We start from the raw sequence: 21,183 nt of genomic DNA on the forward strand, positions 1-21,183 counted from the left end.
CGCTCACGGCTAAACGCTCACTATCCTATTCTTGGATTAAAAGAATATTGAAAACCCAATTTTTTAAATTTAACCCTTCTTCCTCTTTTCACAAAAATACCCTTGTTATTTTTTTATAAAAATAACTTTTTCTTTTAACATTGATATATAAATACTTAGAATAATAAAGGATATTTATGTAAAAAATAATTTATTTTTCAAGTAAAAATATAAAAAAGATTACATTCACAAAATTTAGGATCATTTTATCCCTTTTAACCAATTATTTTTTATTATTCTTATGATATATAGATATTCGATTATTAATAGATTATTTATTATTCCCTTGTGAGAAAAAAAAATTATGATTTATTTGGAAGCATTACACCTAATTATTTTTAAAAATAATTTTGCAATGTTTTTCTAAAATGGAGTTTATCTATATATTTTTAAATATTTTTTAAAGACAATATTTATTTGTCCATATCTATATAATTATTTTTTTAAAAACAATTCAAAAATAAATTAAAACAATTTCTAATTTAATATTTTTCTATCATTTTTGTAACCTTTGCATGAAAACACTTTTCAATCAAAAGCGAAACTCTAAAAGAGTATTTGATAAATCAACTTAATAACTTAAAGTAATTTAATTTAAGTTATTAAGTAGACATAGAGTATTTTGTAAAATAACTTAATATCATAACTTAAAGTTAAAAATAATTTTAAGTATTAAATCAAAATAATTAACTTATTCTTAATTTCAAATATTTTTTGTCTTATTTACCCACATCTAATGAGAATATATTTAACGACAATGACTTCATCCATATCTATGACCGATGTTTTTAGAACCGAATCGGTCATTGAACCGAAAAAATTACCATTTCACGGTTCATTGGTTGGATTGGTGGTCAAACCAAGGTTGAAATCGATGATGTCATAAATATATATTTTATATATTATTAAAATTAAAAATCTTAATAAATAAAAATAATAAAATTTTATCTAAATTTTGATAGTATCTACTCTATTTGTTGAGTTTTTTCATAAAGTTTTTTACCTGTAGAAGTCATCAATCATCATATATCACATTTCTAATACAATATAAGATATTATACATTCATAATGTAAATCAACCTTATATTTATCAAAAAATCAAACCATTGCTACCCTATACCCAAATATGAGCAATAAACCAACAATGACAAAATTATCACAAAGTTGTTAACACATTATCCATAGTAGATAATACAAATGTCAACCACAACACTTAAATAGTTACTTAAAATATAACATGTCAATGTTCGAGTATTCATGAACAATTTTTGCATACTAATGAATATAAAATTCATGTCTTCATTTATTTTGAAAAGTGGGATGTGGAGATTCAAAATGAGTATATGGAAAACCAAAGTTCTCTGCATCAAGTCCTTCTACAGCCACGCCACCACCATCTTTGTCATCTATAAAAATATTGAATATATATCAATAAGAAATCATTTTTGAAGAAAAAATATATAATTATCGAATTTTTATAAGTTTAAATATTCTACTAACCAATGTGAGAACTTGAACATTCTACTTCGTTTATGAGAATTGACCCTTCTTCATCTAGAAGATTTTCCAATTCTTCAATATCTAGCTCTGTTGGCACATCCTCTTTAACTATCTAAAAATCAATCTCATTAATGTATGCATGGTTAATGGGATCATAAGTTCTTTTCTTGTTATAGAACCTTAAAAAGAAAAACATATAATTATTCATAATTGTGAATGAAAGAATTTAAATTCAAAACAATTAAGAAAACATTTATACTGATTTTTTAGCCACAAATTGTAATGAACATATACAAGATCATTAAGTTTTTTATGTTCCAATCTATTCCTTTTTTTTTTTGTATGTATATGTCAAAAGACACTCCAATTCCTCTCACATCCAAAAGACGGTATAGTTTGACTCAATATTTGAATGGCTAACTTTTGCAAATGCGGTGAACTGTATCCATGTAGCCTCCACCATTCATCTAGTTATCATTTTCACATTAAAAATAAGAAAAAAAAATATTAGCAAGTTTAAAATATTAAATAGCCCGTAGGTAACTAATGAAAAAGAACAAACACACTAATAAATTAAAATTATACTCTACCAGGTTGAAGTACTTCATGTGAAGAATAAGCAATGTATCTTCCAAAACTTCTCAATCAATCATGAAACAACTTCATTTCATTCATCACATTAAGCTTGCTTTTTCAAAACTTTCCAATCAATAACATCCATGACACCTTCAATAATAGTTGACTTACTACAATAGTTTTCCTGATCATATTGGAAACATGAATTCAACCAATAAACTGATGAATGGATGTTTTTTTTAATTGTTAATCCCAAGGTTGCTTTATGATATTTGTATAAGGCTTGTATAGTCTTTTGTTGTGGTTAAATAATTTCTTGATGCCCAAACGAGCCCTATACATGTCTTCATACACATATCCCATTGAAAGTCTCTCATCACAATCAACAATACGTAATAAGCACATTAGTGGAGACATGAGATTCACAACTATCAAACAATAATTCCAAAATCTATTATCCGATATGATGGAAACTGCAACTCTACTTTTTTTATCCCTTAAATGTCTAGTGTTCACAAAGAACTTGCTAGTCACCAAAGTTTGCAAGTCATGTTTATGATTATAAAAACTCTTTAGTGCAATGAATATAGTAGCAAAGCAAGTTGCACCAGGTCAGAGAATCTTTGTCCATCCTTCTTTTTTTCTCAACCAACTTAACAAAGCAACATTATTATACACAAAAATTGTCACCTTTAATGCATGTCTTATAAGTTCATCAATATGGTCCATTTTACCAATATCCTTAAAGATCAAATTAAAACAATGAGCTACACAAGGTGACTAATTGATGTGTTTATGCTTTTAAGAAATCAAACTCCTTGCGCCCACATAATTTACTGCGTTATCAATCACTACATGAACTACATTGAGTGGTCCCACTCATTTAATCACTTAATCAAATAACTAAAACAAATTAGTTGCATCTTTGACAATATTTGAAGCATCAATAGATTTCACAAATGATACTCCTTCAAGACAATAAACAAGGAAGTTGATGAGTGTTCTTTGTCTATTATCTTTCCAACCATCACCCATTAGTGTACAACCAACTTTTGCCCAAATTGCAGGATAAGAGTCAACAAGTAACTGAATTTCCTTCTTGGCATCCTTTAAAAGATTAACCCACAATTGATAGTAATTTGGACCCTTATATCTGGGACTAATTGCAGATATAACATCCAACATTAGCTTGAAATAGAAAGAATTCACAACATTAGTAGGAATGCATGCATCATAAAAGAATCTCCCAACAACCATATCTGCTCTTAAAACAAATTCTTTCCTAGCTAATACACTCCTCATGGAAGGTTGAGCTCCTTGAGTATTTATTGGTGCAAAATACTTATCCACTGTTGGTTTTTTTCTTTTTCCATTACTAGTTGTCATAGGATTTTGCATTTCTTGAATCTCTTCTTCACCTTCTGCCATATCCCCTTTGAATTGCGACACATTAGGATCATAAAGATTTTTATATTCATATGTTTCTTGGGCTACTTTCTTGGAATTCACAAACTCCTGCAAAGAATTTTCCATTTGGAATATAACATTAGGAAAAACTGATTTATATGGACCAATATTCTCTTTCACTCCAGTAAGGTGTTGTTTCATTCTGTGAATACTACCACATTTTGCAACTTTTTTATAATACAAACAATCGAGAGCTTTCTTTCCATTTACATATATTTCTTCAAAAACATGCTCTTATGCAAGATCGGTCTTGCTTTTAATTGTTTATTAATTGACAGTTGAATCTTGACCAGATGATGGGGTCAAGTTTGATTTCATTTTTTATTTCTCTATCAAGTTGTAAACAAAATTCACAATTTTAATCGTAAAATTAAAGAATCAAGTCATCAACAATTTAATTTTAAGAAAAAAAAAATCATGTCATCAACAATTTAAAAAATCAAAGAATTTTATTTGAAAATCAACAAATTATTTTAATTTCTAATGTTTTAATAAATTAAAACATACTTAATAAATTATATTGAATACCAAATATATTCCGATGTTGATAAACTATTGGGGGTTATTTGATATAGTATTAATTTTTTGTGTTTAGCAAATAATAATAATAAAAAGTAAGAGTAGAAGTAGTTATTGGTACTGCATAATTTAGACCTATTTAATGGTGAATCTAGGAAGCGATTTTAGCCTAAAAAAGTGTTTTTTTATTAAAAAAAAAAAAGGTATTTGATAAATTTTAGAAAAAAAAAAATTTAATCTAAAAATCCATTTATAGTATGTTTTTTTAAAGGAACACTTGATGTGACATTCTTTTAAAAACATTTCATAGGAAAATGCTTTGACTAAAAACATTTTAGAAACATTGTCAATTGTAATCTTAATTTTATAACTAAGAAATTTGTCTTGAAATGTTTTTTTTTTTTTATATTAAAATTAAGAATAATTTTGATAATTTTAATTAAATAAAATGTGTTTTTAAAATTGTGTTTAATAAAAATATACAAATCTTCTTATTTTTCTAAAATGTGTATAGATCAAATTCGAGATTTTGAAACCACTTGTTGATGGTTTTAAGTAAAAATTCTTGAGTCATATTTGGAACTTTAGAATAAAAGAAGAAAAAGGAAAATCAATTTCATTCTTATTTATTAATGTGCTTAGGATATCATTTTTTTAAAAATAATAATAAAAATAAAATTTTAATTAGTATGAAAACCAAATTCTAAAAAGGATTTTGATTCACTCTTCTTTCTTGTAATACATCATGATTTACTTTCATTCACATCCTATCATGAGAGATAAAAAAGATAATTAAATTTAGAATTAATGAAAAAGGAAAAATTATTTATACTAATAAAAATAATTCCCTCAGAAAATGTGATTATTTATACTAAGAAGAATAATTTTCTCAAAAAAAGAATTAGTAATACTCATAAAAAAATTAAAGGAATATATTAATAATTACAAGTTTGGTAGCAAACCCTTTTTCTCTCAGAGGAGTTTAGTAGATTGACAAAAAAGAGAAAAATCTCTAAAATGGTCATAAAATTCTTTGAAGACTATCTTACAATTAAAACAATTATATAAGTTAAAAAGAAGATACAAAAATAATGAACATTATGGAAAATAGAATATTGTGACTCTGCTATAGTTTTAATGAAATGCAAGTATCATAGAATTTCACAATTCTTTAGGCTATGTTTGGTGCCGGGAAAATCTGGGAGAAAATGTGAAGAAAAAAAAAATAGAAAGAAAGAAAAAGTGAAGAAAAATAAAAAATAGATTTAAATTTAATAAATTATTTTTATGTATTTCTTTAAACTCATTTTACTTATTTTTTTTTCTCATTCTAACTAGATTAAATAATTCAAAAATATATAAATTTTAAATTAATTTTAATTATATTTGATTTTCTTTTATATTTTTTATAATAAAACCAAACATGAAAAAAATCATTTTCTTTAACCTTTTTTTTTCTTTTCCTAGTATTTTTTGGGAACTAATAATAGTCTTATATGTATGGTTCTGGAAAAAATATGAGGGAAAGAAAATAAAGAGGAAAAGTGAAGGAAAATAAAAAATAAATTTAAAATCAATAAATTATTTCATACGTTATTTCAAACTCATTTAACTTATTTTTAGTCTTTTATATAAATATTAAATAATTAAAAAATGTATAAATTTTTAACTAATTTTAATTATATTTGAGATTTTTTTTATATTAAAACCAAATATAAGAAAATTATTTTTTTTAACATTTTTTTTTCTTTCCTTTGTATTTGCGAGAACCAAATATAGCTAAGAAATTTTAAAAAAATTTAGAAAATTAAAAAGTTAAAAATCTTACATTAATTTTTTAAAAGTTTTTTTTTCTATGAATCCTACTATCTTAAACATTGAACTTTCCTTTTATTTTTCAACTAAAAATCAGTAGACCCTATTTTTGACTTAAAAGAAGTAGGGTGCAAGAACTAAAAAGATTTGGTTGGATTGGTTTAAGGGGAAAAATTTAGGGGATGTGTTTTTTTATTTAATTTAAAGTAGAATTTAATATTTAATAGGGTTTAATAGTGTTAAATATTAAATTATTTGTTTTTTTTTATAATATTTTATTCATATTAAGTATTAAAAAGAAAAAGAAAACTGATATGATGGTACACTTTTAGGTTATGTTTGGTTCCGAAAAGTATCAAAGAAAGAAAAAAAATATTAAAAAAAATGATTTTTTCATGTTTGATTAACTTATAAAAAATTTCAAAAAAATTAAATATAATTAAAATTAATTATAAATTTGTATATTTTTAAATTATTTAATCTATATGTCAATGAGTTAAAATAAATAAAATAAGTTTAAAATGGTAAATAAAAATAATTTATAAATTTTAACTCTATTTTTAACTTTTTCTTCTTTGTTTTTACTCTCCTTACATTTTCTTGAGAACCAAACATATAATATTAATGAAAAGTTAAATGTTTTAATTTTATATATTCCGTCAAAGGTCATCCAACATCAAGTAATTATAACTCACAATAATTACAAAGATTGAAATATGGATTTGAGTAAAATTTTTGAATTGAAACCCTAATCGACATGTTTGATTTTGGTTGAATTTGAATGGTTTTTTGATTTTCTCTTGCACCCTTGAAAACGACCAAGCATATACCAAAGGAAGCTTTAAGTCTTCGTCAAAGGGAAAAGGAAAAAAAAAGAAAAAAAGCAAGGATTATTCCAAAGAAGCTTAGTGAACTCGAAAAGGGACTTTAGTTGCTGTTAAAAACTTAAAACCACAACCTAAACGAGGCAAGTTGACTAGTTGAGACAACGGGGCGATTTAAAAAAGGAAAGGAAAAAAGAAAAAGAAAAAGAAAAAGAAAAAAAGGGGAAGAAGCAAAGCTCCCAGATATCCAGAGCCGGTGGCAGGTCAACAAAGGGGAGAAAGCTTAGAGAGCAAGGTTTGGATATATTTCACTGCTAAAAGACCTTGCTCTGCTCTTCACCATTGCTCGCCCAAGAACCCCCTGGAGACGATGAAGATCACTGTAATGACCGCCGACGAACAGATCATCTCCTTGGACGTTGATCGCGATGAATCCGTACCCTCTTAAACCCTCCTGTCTCAATCTCTATTCGATTTTGCTTTCTATAACTCTTTACTTGATCTCCTTACCAAAAATTTCTTTATTTTAATAGGTTGAGAATGTGAAAGCTCTGCTCGAGGTGGAGGTGAGATTTTGTTTGCATTTTTTTGTTTGGTTGCTAGGAAATCGTAGGCAAAAGGGAAAAATTGAAGCGTTTTAGTTTTAGATCTTTATTGAGCCTAATATAGTGGTTGGCTATGCATTCGAAAGAGAAAGGATTTTAACTTTTTAGGTCTTCGTTAAGGCTTTCTAGCAGCGATTGTTGCTTGCTTTTTGGTTCAGTTTTGCCAGCAACCAAACGTGTGATTGCTGATTTGAGGTTCGTTGTGTATGTATGCATGTCTGTGTAGACGCGTGTGCCACTGCAGCAACAGCAGTTGCTGTTTAATGGCCAGGAGATGAGGAATAATGAGAAATTGAGTGCGCTTGGTGTTAAAGACGAAGATTTGGTGATGATGGTCTCAAATGCTGCTCCAAGGTATCTGTGAGCATTGGCTTTTAGTTTCTTGTGTTGTATTTTCACAGAATTTATCTTCTTTTGAAAGTCCTGGCATGGATATCTGCATTGGTCCTAAGGATGGTCCAGTTTTATGCCTATATTTGATTTAGATTAAAGTGGAAACATGTATGTACGATGAGATTGATAGTGGTTTGATATAAAATTTTATTCCTTGAAGAATTTTGTGTTTTCTAGTACTTAGAACTCCTATATATCTCTGTATGGCAAACATAACTCTTGAGTTACAACTCAATTGGAAATATGTGCATGGTTCAAAGTATCAGATGATACTGGGGATGTAACGACTGATATCAGGAATGTAACGACCGATACCAGGAAGGTAACGACTGACACTAATACGGGAATGTAACGGCCGAATTGTATCCATCTCAATCATGGCCAATACCCAAGTTGGTATTGTTTGGTTCAACAATAACTCAGTTTCAACTCAAATACGAGTGAGTTGACCAACTCATGATATAGTAAGAAAAATTGAAACTGATTCATTTTCAAAATAATTATTTTTACCAATCATCTTTTATCATTTTTATTTTTTATTTTTAGGATATACTATTATTAAAAATTGGTAATTGGTGCAAAAATGAATATGGTAGCATTTAATTTTTTTAATTCTTAACATTATCATAAACTAATCCATAGGCATGCTTTTGCAATTATTTGGATCATGTTAATGTGATAGATGTTAGTTTTTTGAGTCCATCTAATTTTGATTATATTTAAAAAAATTTCATTAGTCTTTTAGAGTTTTTTAACTAGCATATTGTCCGTATCACAGATACTGATCTGATATACTAAGACTGATGCGCCATGGGGCTTTCCAAGTTAGCAACAGATACCATGACTTTGAATCATGATTATGTGTGGGTTATTAAAATTAAGAATGACACTTTTTTGCCAGTTAAGTTAAGCATGCAAAGATAGAAAGTGGAAACTAAAAGAGTCTTCATTGGAAGGTAGTTTGCTTATTATTAAGTGGTTTAGATAGGGAAATTATTGATCTTGAGGTCTAGAGGAAGCAATGTAAATTATTTTATTTTCTCTTCCCTAGGGTTTGAGTTGTCCCAACTCTCTTTTTCTTTCAATCTTACTTCTTGAGTTAAACACTCAGTAGGGTGTCTGAAAATTGAAATGGGCAATTCAAGTACTTAGCTTGGTTTTCTTTCTGAATTCTCCCACTAAAATTTCTCTTTGAAAGAAGGCAAAAATGGAAAATCAGATCTCTTTTTTCCTATGTCTCTAAAGAATACTGGGATATGTCTTGATAATGAAGACATTGAAAAGTGGAGCATTTTTTTCTTGCAGTGAATAATCTGGACTTTGGGTTGAATTTTTTATGATTGTTGTAGATTATTGCATGAATTTTTTAGCAATTTTTTTGGGTGCTAACTGGTAGTGGTTGAAATCCTTTCAGTTCATCTACCAATGCTTTAAGCCTCAATCCTGATGGGTCTGCTGTTAACCCTGAAGCTCTACAGCAACATTTTAGACGTGAGTCCAACACGATGGCACAACTTTTTCAGGTAGAATAGATGGTCATGGTAGCTAAAGCATTTATTTCTTCTTGGCAAAATCTGGCTGCAATCTTTTGTTCCATGTTGCTTTTAGTTTCTATGATGTTTTTGGCCTAACAAGTTAATTTCTGACACCATGAATATCATATTGACCATACAGACTGATCCTGAATTTGCACAAGCTCTTCTTGGAAATGATCTCAATAAGCTGCAGGAGATCTTGCGGCAACGTCATCGCCAAAGATCTGAAATTCAACGTCAACGAGATGAGGAGCTAGTAAGTAGCTTGCATTTTTGGCTCTTCTACCTGTTTTCTTACCCTTTTAATTCTCATGCCTTAGCATGGTAATTTTTTTTGTTCAGTAGTATTTAATTATCTAACCACTTTTTGTTATATGTCATGATTCTTAGATATCAGCAGGTTATAACTTTTTTTGAGGCTCACCATGCCATATGTTTCTTTTTTTTATTCGAATCATGTTTTATCTGTTTGGATATCACTAATACTTCCCATTATGTTAAATATATTTCTTATTCTATGCCAAAATGTTTCTCAAATATCTAAAATATGTTTAAGATATATTTTATGCTTGTCACTGTTTTTTCCTTCTTTCTTGTACATGTTTTTAGTAAAAATGTAAAACTGGAAGGTTTAAATATTGTCTCCTGAGGCTTAGTCCTGGTCTCAGTGGAGATTGCACCATCTATTTCTGTGATTTAGACCTGTTATTGTATAGTTGCTTTTGATTATATGGTTTTGATATTGTCATTTTAATCCAAGTATTAATGATTTATTCATACTCTTGTTATTGTGCAAGTAGGCTCTGCTTTATGCGGATCCTTTTGATGTGGAGGCACAGAAGAAAATTGAAGCTGCCATTCAACAGGTTAGTGTTTTCTTCCCTTTCTCATGTGCAAGAACTTCATGAAAAAGAAGGTTTACTAGTGAAAAAAATTCATTTTTTGTATCTTTCTGCAAGATTCCCCCCTTAGTAATTGACAAAGTAATTAGAATTATGGAAGGTATAAAAGTCAAATGTCCTCCAAACAAACATTTTGCATCTTAGGAATGGCATTTGAAGTGGCTTAGATCCCTTAGAACTCCTAGCATGACTGAGCCCTTGAGGCCTGGCTCAAGTGGTAAAGGGATGGGGAGGGTTTGTGGGAGGTTCCAGGTTCAAGTCCCAATGGGGCAAAAAATTACCCATCAAAAAAAAAAAAAAAAAAAAAAAAAAAAATCCTGGCATGACTGCTCTTTCTTTGGTGAGAGCTGATCTGTTGTTTGATTAATTTTTTGGTTTTCCGTATCATTGTAACAATGACATGATTTTGAATTCGATCATGTACCTTCTTTTTAATTGAAGTTTCTTCTTCATAGTGTTATTCACCTTCAAAGGTAAGTTTTGTGGTTTGTATGCCTAATGCGAGGTCAGAACCAACATTTTAAAAGGTGTAAATTTTCAGCTTCATGCAGCATGCCAACACCATGACTCCTGATACTTGTCAGGAATTCCCATAAATTCTAAGAATATACATGTTATTTTTGGTGCTGTTAGTTGATATTTGACAGACTGTCTTTTCCTCCGGAATGTATATGAAACCACAAGCACCCACCCAAAAGTTCTGAAACTAGTGAGTAGTGAAAGAATAAGTAATAATCTACAATCTTCTAGTAAGGGAAGATTTTATGGTAGTCCTATCTTGAGTAAATAAGGAGAGAAGGTTGTGGAGGTTTGATGGGTGACTACACCAAATATTTGATATTGCTGTAGGGTTGCAGTGTTCCTTCTGTGGATTCCTCTGGCAGCTAACCATGTGATGGATATTTTAGCAAAATGGGGAGCCAATAAGTTGATCTCTTTTGCAGGGGAATTTTCTACCTCTCAAGTTTTGAATTAGTAGTTGTAATCATTTTTATTAATTCAACCCATTTCTATTTAGAAGGGCCGTGTTGGGGGGAAGGATTTCTCATCATTTTTTATATTTACTTATTTCATGGTAATAATCTATAATAGCTGCACCATCTATTTCTGAGCTGGATTAGATATTCTAGGTAGTGTATATTTTTCTCTCTTGACTTTATTATCATGTTACTCCATTGGCCTGCAGAAAGGAATTGATGAGAACTGGGCAGCTGCATTGGAATATAACCCTGAAGCTTTTGCAAGGGTGGTATGTATGATGTCCTACTGGACTGTTGTTAACTATCAATTTATATTGGGTTTTAATTTTCCAATTCAACTCTTCAGGTCATGCTGTATGTTGACATGGAAGTCAATGGAGTCCCTTTGAAGGTAGTGACAAGGAAAAATACCTCTGCATGCCCTTAAGCTCTATTCTGTATTCTGTAATTCTTTCACTTGCTTCAGCATTAGATACAATCATTTTAGGTTTTGGATTTGTTGTGCTTCTTACACTCTTTACTATTTTCAAAGGCCTAAAAGATGCTGACATTGTCACAAGTTCTTTTTTTTTTCCCTGGCAATGAGATGGCTTGTATTTTGTTTTGCTTGAACAAAATATGAGATTTCTTACAGGCACCTAATAATTCAAAGGTTGAAATTTGGAATTATTTTGAGTTGTATCACTGCTTTGTGGTATCCCATAACATTTTCCATGCACTTGAGTTTTAGACTTAGTATCGACGGGTTTTATCATTTTGTTTCAGGCATTTGTTGATAGTGGAGCTCAGTCGACAATAATATCTAAAAGCTGTGCTGAGCGTTGTGGGTATGTGCTCTTATGTTTTTTAGCAACTCTGTCCTGCTTTCTATAGTGGTGGTTGTATTTTTGTATTAGAGATTTTATTGACTTGTTGAATTAGTTCGAATATTAAAGTCACACAACAGAAATTCTCATATGCATTTACTTGTGTTTACCTGTAAACATGCAATGTATATATCTTTTATTTTTTGTCCCAAGGCAATACTAAGGACCCTACAGTAGTGTAATACACAAAAGTAACTAATGACCAATTCAATACCACTCTACTTTGCAAGCCTAACTTACCAACTTTTTATGAGACATGAATTCTTGTCACTTATTATAGCTCTATGTAGGGCCAACATTAAAACAAAGACTTGTCCTAACTTTGAAATGTTTGAGGATAGCATTTTATTTATCAGACATATAATGCCTTCTATGCATATGTTTTATATATGAGCACTGGTTGAATTTTATTGTTACTGTTGGTGGCATTGGCCTTTTCCAGACTGTTGAGGCTTTTAGATCGACGTTATAGAGGCATTGCTCATGGAGTTGGTCAATCAGAGATACTGGGCCGAATACATGTAGCTCCAATCAAGGTAATGTATATTTTGATACTATTTCAGAGAGGATGATGGATGTATCCAAGTGTGCTATGTGCAAGTGAGGTATAACTTGAAAGACATCATCTTTGATACTAAATTCCGCTAACTAGGAAATATTAAGTATATAAGCTTTTGAGAGTTGATGGATGCGTACGTCAAAGTGGACGTTTAGAACATGTGCTAATGCAATTTGCAAGATATCAAACTTAGGACTATTGCCTCATATTCCACTAAGTGGGAAATATATAAGCATTTTACTAAGGAATAGTTCCTTTTTCTTAATTTGTAGTTGACACATAACTCTCTCCCACCTGCTTGTACACTTGATATACCATTCAGATTGAAGAATTGTCATGCTTCCCATTTCAATCTCAAACTTCAACAATGGAGATTTTTTTATGCATGCTCATATGCTAATTTAACTTGTTTATTTATTTCTTTTTTGTTCTTTTGTAGATTGGGAATATATTTTATCCTTGTTCCTTTATGGTACTGGATTCTCCAAATATGGAATTCCTTTTTGGGCTAGATATGCTTCGTAAACACCAGGTAACATCGTCTATAAGGTCTAATTTCTGATATCTTTTTCTTTCAAATTGTTCCAGCAATGGCATTTGTCTAAGGTTAGTAATTGTTTCTAATCCCACCCACTGTCTACAGTGTATAATTGATTTAAAGGACAATGTCTTAAGAGTTGGTGGAGGGGAGGTTTCAGTGCCATTTTTGCAAGGTTGATCTTGTGTTTCTTTGCAATTTTTTTTTTTCCCTAATGCATGACTGATTTCTCATTTCTTGATGAGATTCTGAATTCTTAACTTTTCTTTGAGAAAGAAATAATTGAAGTTTTTTTTTCTCTTTCCAGAAAAGGATATTCCATCTCATTTTCTGGATGAAGAGAGGTATTCCAAGCAAGCTTCAAGCTCAGGGGGCCCAGTAAGAAATGCATTTCACCATATGCTTTTGTTAGCAAGGATTTTCCGTTGTATAAAGTTGCTGATGACTTGAATGCTGATAGTTTTTCTTTTAAATGATTCCTTTATATTAAGACATGTTACATGTTATTGGTGTTTGTGAGATTATTCCTTTGTAGAATTTAATATTGTATGTATGCAATAACCCAGTGCTGGTTGTTGCGGGGCGGTCAGCACCCCGAGGTTTGGGTCTCCATGGAAAGTCCAAAGGGCTTGGTCATGGAAGGTTCCTTGGTTATAAAAAAAAAAAAAAAAATCATATGTATGCAATAATGTTGTTGTTTGACCGTTAGAATTAACATAGTATTTGAAGGCTTATTAGAAGTAATTTATAAGAAACCAGTTGGTGCTTCAATTTTAAGTGCAACAATGATGTAGTGCTTAAAATTTTTTAGTACAATTTATGCTGAAGTTGGTTGCTTGTTTCCGATCATCTGGTTGAATTTCAAAGACTACATTGTATCCTTGTTCTTGAAATCTGTCATCTGATGTTGACTTGGTCACTTTTGATTATCCAGGCTGCATTAGGCGCTAAAGACAAGAATGATAATCCATCGGCTGGAGTTCAATCTGTTGGTTAGTTTGTGATCTGATTATACCTGTGATGGCATCCATCATTTTGCATTTTTTTTAAACTATTTGTTATGTTACAGTGCCTATTGAGTTGTAATTGATTTCTTGTTGACACCGCCTAATAATTCAGAACTTCTAACCATGCATTGAACCAAAGTCTCTCATTTGTCATGCCTTGATTGTTCTAGAGCAAGACTCAGACTGCTCCGAAAACCATAGGGAAGCTTGCTGTAGAGATGACCAAAACTTCCTGAGTATTACTTGGAGCACCCAAGTAGTGTGGAAGACTCTGGAACAGTGTCCAATGCTTTGGAGATAGGTAGAGATTGACTATATCTAGAATACACCGAGTAATATAGGCATGGGATAGAAGGCAAGACATAGCTCACTACGACTAGAACTCTTAGATTTGTACTAAAGTTTTGTTTGTTAGTCCCTTGGTATTTCCTTCTGCATTTTTAGAAAAAGCCAAAATATTTACCTTTTTCTATTCAGTTAAAAGTAACTTGACATCATCCAACATAACTAAATTAAATCTATTGATAACAAGTTCACTTTAGTTATGTTGGATGATGTTTACAGGTTACTTTTTCTATTCAGCTAAAAAACAAACATCACCGTAACATAAAAAAACCTTAAAGCTGTCTTAGATATTGCACGGTGTTTGGGAATCGATCTTTATAAGCATGATTGATGTACCAGTGCCACCTTAGGTGGTGTTTTACAGTTTTTCATAAATAAGTAATTTTCATGAAACATAACATTATTTTTTTCCCTTCTTTGTTTTCACATTTTCTTGAATTAATCTTTGTGAATGATATTTAACTATGGTGTTTTTTCCTTTCACAGGAAGCGGAGGTGGTGGTGCGTTGGCACAGGTATATATCATATTAAGATATATATATATTTTTTTTGGCTAGATTTTAAGTCCCACTTCTATTAAGTAGGATTGTGGATGATATGTAGAAACCCTATGTTACTGTTGAGTGCTCCATTGTCACCTTAGTTCCCGGTCGGGGGTGGATTCTGGACTCATTTCCTACTGAACAACCATAAGACAAAGAAGTTGATTACCTTATTTTATTGATTTATGAAAGCTGTGTATTGAGGAGTTGTAATGGAATAAGATGATTTGGTTGTGCAGGGGACGGAATTTGAAGCCAAGGTGACGAAGCTTGTTGAGTTGGGATTTGAAAGAGGAGCGGTGATACAAGCACTCAGACTTTTTAATGGAAACGAAGAGCAGGCAGCTGGGTTTCTTTTCGGGGGTTGAATATGATTTATTCAACACCCAATAATTTCAATATATTTGAACATTTCATTAATTTGGGGAATATTATTTGGTTTTAGTAATTTAACCAAATATTTTACAAATTGAAAATTAATTTTACATGACAATATTTTGTTAAATTATATCCGTGTTGGCATGAAATGACTTCTAATTTTTATTTAATTCTTTGTTTATTTCAGAATGAGAATGTAATTGTAATGCTGAGTGGTAATTCGGTTTGTGTGTGATCAATGATCATATGGGGAGTTTTATTCCCAATGGTTTTAACCTTCTAGAACTCAAACATCGTAAATTATTACTTATCTCACACAGAAAGAGATGCTACGAGACTTCGTTTTATACCAATAGTTTGGTATGGCGATGATATTATTGGGGAATTTTATGGTGTACGAGTGGATGAAAAATAAATTAAGAATTTATTTAAGATAAATAATTTTTTTCTAATATAAATTTATAAATATTACTGAGAGATTTTTAAAAATAAAATTATTTGAATAAGAATGGCATAGTCAAATTATTTTCAATTCCATAGAGGTAATTGTGGGCACCTAAGTAGTAAGATATCCGAGTAGGCAGCCCATCTCAAGCCTAAGTGACCCAATTTGACTAGGTCGGCTTATTTGAGTGGTAAGCCATCTTTAATAGATGATCGTTATGTTTTGGTCGATTGTAGGCATCAATTTATTGGTTCGAACCCTCTAAAAATACTTAGAATGCGTTTGATAGTGATTTTAAAAAGTGTTTTTAGTATTTTATTTTTTTAAAATTTTTATTTTTATATTTAAAATATAAAAAATTTAAAGTTTGAAAAAATTTAAAAGCACTTCTTATAATTACTATCAAACATGCTCTTAAACATTGAAGAAAATAATTAAAGAGGGCTCACGTTAAGTTCACCTTTTTACAGGATCATCAAGAATAGGAGGCGGTGAAGAAGCTACCCAAGGGGTTAATCACGGTCAAGAATTAATGATAATGGGTGGTTTTTTTTAATGAAGTTTTCATCTTTATGGAAAAAAAAACCATTGATCCAATATTACAATAAATTAGAGAATCTATTACAATTGATTTACTTATTGAATCGAACTAACTTGGTCTGGGATTGATTTAGTGAATGGTTTATTCATCCCTCTATTCCCTAATCCCTTCCACTAAATCTTGAATTTTATTTACCAAGAATAATGTTCACAAATGATTACTAGTAAGAAATTAAGAATATGTACAAATGATTAAAAAATTCAATATATTTTATTTTTAATATTTTCAAATTAAACCATGATAAGTAAAACATAAATGTATTAATATTTTGATTTTATAAAATAAAATAATTATAATATTTAAGTACGAAGATATATTAAGATCGGTGAAAAAATTTTAGTATTTAATTTGATCCACATGTCAAAGTTGTGTATCATATTCTCTTATAATTTTAAATTATTATATTATTTAACTTATATTATTTTGCATACTTATAATTAATAGAATAAATTATGTTTTATGCTTATTTAAAGGAAAATTTTGAAAAATATTACATTAGTTTATGTTGGGACGTAATGGGGAGTGGCCTAACGCCAGTTTTTCAAAATGTCCCACATCGGGAATAAAGAGTTCATGGTGGCTTTGAATTATCTTGGAGGAAAAAGGCTTGCCCTTGTTCTCGTTGTCCAATTTCTCTTTGGCCCAAAGAAGCTTGCCCCTTTCTAACAAAAATTCTCTAAGTTGTGTAGCGTCCCACATCGAAAATACATAAGAATAGGGATACGCGTGGAGTGGTCCAATCCGCCTTAAATGTCTTTGGGCTGAACCGAAAGTCGACAGAAGAAACATTGGAAGTTGAATTAATTTATTCAGTAGGTATGATTTCACGTGTATTGTCAAAACTTAAAACATCATCTTATTATTAAAAATTTGAAAAAGTCGGTGGTATTTGTGTTTTTTTATTAAATAGAAAAAATAAATATTTAATTTTTTTATTAATTTTAAAATAAATTTTTTGATATTAATCAATATACTTAAATTAAATCTTTTAATAATAAATTTATTTTAATTATATTAATTGATATTAATATGTTATTTTTAATTTAATAGAAAAAAATTAATTATTTTAATTTTTTTATTTAATTAAAAAATAAATACTTTATAAAAAAATACAACATCATTTTCAAAACACATTTTTTTTTTTTAAAGAAAACTCATTGTTAAAAAAATATTTTAAATTCATTGATTTAGAGTCTATTAGAAAATATTTTTCATAAAACGTATTTTTTAAAAAATAAGATAAAAATCTGAAAAATTATTTATGAATTTAAAGACTTTCGCGGGAAGAATTTCTCGCACTTCAACTAAAATTACTTACAAACGCAATCTGGTGTTCCTCACATAAGATGTAACGATCTAAATTAGAAAAGATTAAAAAAAAAAAAAAATTAAAAATGAGAATGAGTTAAACGCATCCAACAGTGAAATTCAAATAAGCAATAAGCATTCTTATCGCTATGTATGCCGTATTGGGATGACTTTTTGAGAGAAGCAAGATGAACGGTGAGGATGGAAGTAAAGTTGGAAAATTAGGGTGCAAAGGAGACCTAGGGTTTTTGCAGAGTAGTATAAAAGGGGATCCAGCCTAAACCATGGAAACACAGTAGATATGAGCCGCAGTGGGGAATTGGGAGAGGGAGCTGGGTCATCTGAAGCTTGCGGTATGGGTGGGCCGGGAAAAAATTCGAAATCCTTCAGGGTTCTCATTTCTTGCCGACTCCACCCATACCTATGGTTTCAGATTTCTCCTCCTTCTCCCTCATTCATCCCGTCTCTTTGATAAAATCTCTAGGATCCTTGTCTTTTATGATCTTTTGTGGTTCGATTTGACTTGATCTTGCCGCTGCTATAATTTGTTTCCATGTTTTTGCAGATGACCAAGGTTGAAGATGATGATCTAGGGTTTTGTTGTGGGATGCTGTGAAATTTCGAGATCTATTAGATCTACGGAAATCTGGATGCTTGTAAATAATTTTTTCTTCACTATCTAGTTTATTGAGCAAAGCTTTTTTTTGTGGATCTGGATATGAAATGGGAAAAAATTTGTAAACACAACCAAAAAATATGTGAATCTGAATGTGAAATGGCGTGAAATTTCAATATTTAAAAATTGGGTTATTCTTTTATCAGAAGTGAGAAAAATTTGCAAGCACATCCCAAAAAATTAAATTATTATGTTCCAACCCAAAAAATTTATATGCGAAGATGCGTTTTTCCAGTAAAAATGTAGAGATGAAAAATCATTATTTCTAATTTCTACCCATCATAAGAATATAAAGGGATAGGATCGCCAAATGCCATCTAGGTTATGGCAAACTGCAATTAGATGTAATTATAATTATTTGAAGGGGCGGGCCCACATTACTTGGAGAAGAGGAAAAGGTCGGTCTAAAATCCAACGGTTGTGGGCAAGGGTTTTTAATCCAACGGATTAAAGAGGGGGTAGGATCGTGAGAGCACTATATAAGGAGACCACATGTGGTGGTTTATTCACGCTGAAGGAGGAAAAGGGAGAGGGGGTTTAGGGTTTTCAGAAGCTTGTGGGATGAGCGTGTCGGAATGGAGGGAAATAGAATTCTCCTCCATTCGAAAGCAGAGTCCTTTCCGACTCCGCTCATTCCATTGGCTTCAGATCACTCCTCCCTCTCCCTCCGAACCTCCCATTTTCTGTTCCAGATGCCTGATATCTGTCTGATTCAATTTTCGTTTTTTTTGTGTTCTTGTTATTGGTTTTTTTTTTTTTTTTGCAGATCTCTCTTCTGTGGATTGTGGAGCGGTAGGATTGATCCGTGGATCTGTGATTGCGTTTTGAAGCTTGATTTTCTGGAGTTTGTCATATTTTTATTGTGATAAATTTCATCCATTGTTAATAAGTGTACTTCCGTGGACCCTGTGTTTTTAGGGTTTCATTTTTTGGTGTTTCCCTCGAAGTCATCGTTTGACGAATACTGATAAATGATATAGATTAACGTGTGTGACCGGCTATGGATGAGGGTTTCATCTTTTGGCGCTTCCCTCGAAGCATTTCCTGACTGACGAATACTGATAAAAGATATTGATTAACGTGTGCGACCGGGCATGAATGAGAAATTATAAAACGGGATTCTAGTCCCTACTTCCTCCTTGTTTATACAACTATAAAAAAAATTAGTTGATTTATTTTTATTTTTCTTTTTTAACACAATAATTTTTTTATAATATTAAATAATAAAAGTAATAATATATATGTTTTGTAGTAATTAAAATATCCGAGGAATCCGACGGTGTTTGAATCCATCCCTATTCATGGAAGTTGGTGAAATGTACGATCGATTTCAGCTATCTAGGGCAGTAAAAGAGGCATTCCGTCTGTACTCCGGCTTGACTATATGATGCCCTACTTTCCCGGTTTTCTGTGAATCCCGGGGAATATGGTATGGTATGCCTTTTCGTTCTCATTCTGGTTCTGGCTGTTCACCTTCACTAATGGATTGCATCCCAATCCGTAAAACGTTTTGAAAGGTTTACCACGTTTTTAAAAAAATTTAAAATTTTGTATTATTTTTTAGGAAACTTATTTATCTTCAAAATATTATTAATATTATTTAAATTATATTTAAAGAAAAGAAATAGTTTTTTAAATGGAAAAAGAAAAAAAAAAATCGAACATTTGGCGAAGGTAGAGCACTTGGGTCAAGTTCACATTGGATGGCTATGAAACTTGAAGATTTATTCGTCTCAAAGTGGTAAAGCATTTTATAAAGTCCAATTCTGTATTAGAGAGTACAAATGCTATATTTAGTAAGGAATCTTCTATTTTATTTTATTTTATTTTTATTTTTAAATTTTATGGGCTTTATGTTCTCCACTGTAAGGTGCATTAGTGGTATCTTAGAGGCTCTATTTTAGGCAAATAGAGTTTGGGCATTTTTTTCATGTGCTAAGAAGTTCTCTTCTTTCCTAGAAAGAAAATTGTGGAGTACACATTGTTGTGAAAATAATCTTGTTTATTTTATTTTAAATTAATTTTTTTTTAAATTATATTAAAATTAATTTTATAAATAATGAAATATTATTTTTTTTATAAATTTTTTTATTAAAAAGCGTTGTTTATTTTACATATATAGGAAAATAAAATTTAAATTAATTTAATTTTTAAAATTAATTTAATATTTAATTGGTGGATGTTAAAAGGCATGCTTGAACTCGCTTTAAACCTATTTGGAGTTTTTAAAAAAAGTAACTTAAATGCCAATTTCGAATTTAAAACAAAAAGAAAATCCTAAATTTGGTATTATTTTATTTATTTAAATTTTAAATCTATATCGTCCACATAAGATAGATAGGCCATTATCATGCTAGGTGAGGGGTCTATATTGCATTGAATATTAGAGATAAGAATGAAAAAGTAGCAAAATATTGGTGATATTTAATGGATGCCGAAAGCAAATATGGTGGGGAAATGTTAGAGCTACTATTACTATATTTTTCAAAAAAATGGGTAGAAAACCATTGATAGGCTTGGAGATTGGTTTTGGTCGATTTATTCCCATTTTTTTTTCACTATTTATAGCAGATTTTAAAGTTGTTTCATCATGTGTTGTTGACAGATCATGAAGCTAAAAATAGTGAAAAAAAATCTTAGAGCCGTTGTTCATCAAAGAAATGGGTAACAAATCATTGATTGGCTTAGAGATGCAGAGTTTTTGTTGTTGTTGGAAGTGTATGGTATGGTTCAACAACTATTTTGATTGAATTATTTGGTCCC

At 30.3% G+C, this 21,183-nt stretch overlaps 1 protein-coding gene across 1 annotated transcript; it reads left to right on the forward strand.

Annotated features, from left to right (window-relative positions):
* Positions 1-6,975: 6,975 nt before the first annotated feature.
* LOC117909295 (protein DNA-DAMAGE INDUCIBLE 1) lies at positions 6,976-15,579 on the forward strand. Its single transcript, XM_034823262.1, has 16 exons — positions 6,976-7,176; positions 7,274-7,306; positions 7,572-7,699; positions 9,153-9,261; positions 9,413-9,529; positions 10,074-10,139; positions 11,362-11,424; positions 11,502-11,546; positions 11,921-11,982; positions 12,464-12,557; positions 13,020-13,112; positions 13,224-13,293; positions 13,426-13,496; positions 14,053-14,110; positions 14,957-14,985; positions 15,252-15,579. Exons 1-16 carry the CDS (start codon positions 7,111-7,113, stop codon positions 15,378-15,380), a joined length of 1,233 nt encoding a protein of 410 aa, XP_034679153.1. The 5' UTR covers positions 6,976-7,110; the 3' UTR covers positions 15,381-15,579.
* The last annotated feature ends 5,604 nt before the right edge of the window (positions 15,580-21,183 follow it).

The sequence above is a fragment of the Vitis riparia genome, chromosome 19 (assembly GCF_004353265.1).
Source record: "Vitis riparia cultivar Riparia Gloire de Montpellier isolate 1030 chromosome 19, EGFV_Vit.rip_1.0, whole genome shotgun sequence".
NCBI lineage: Eukaryota > Viridiplantae > Streptophyta > Magnoliopsida > Vitales > Vitaceae > Vitis > Vitis riparia.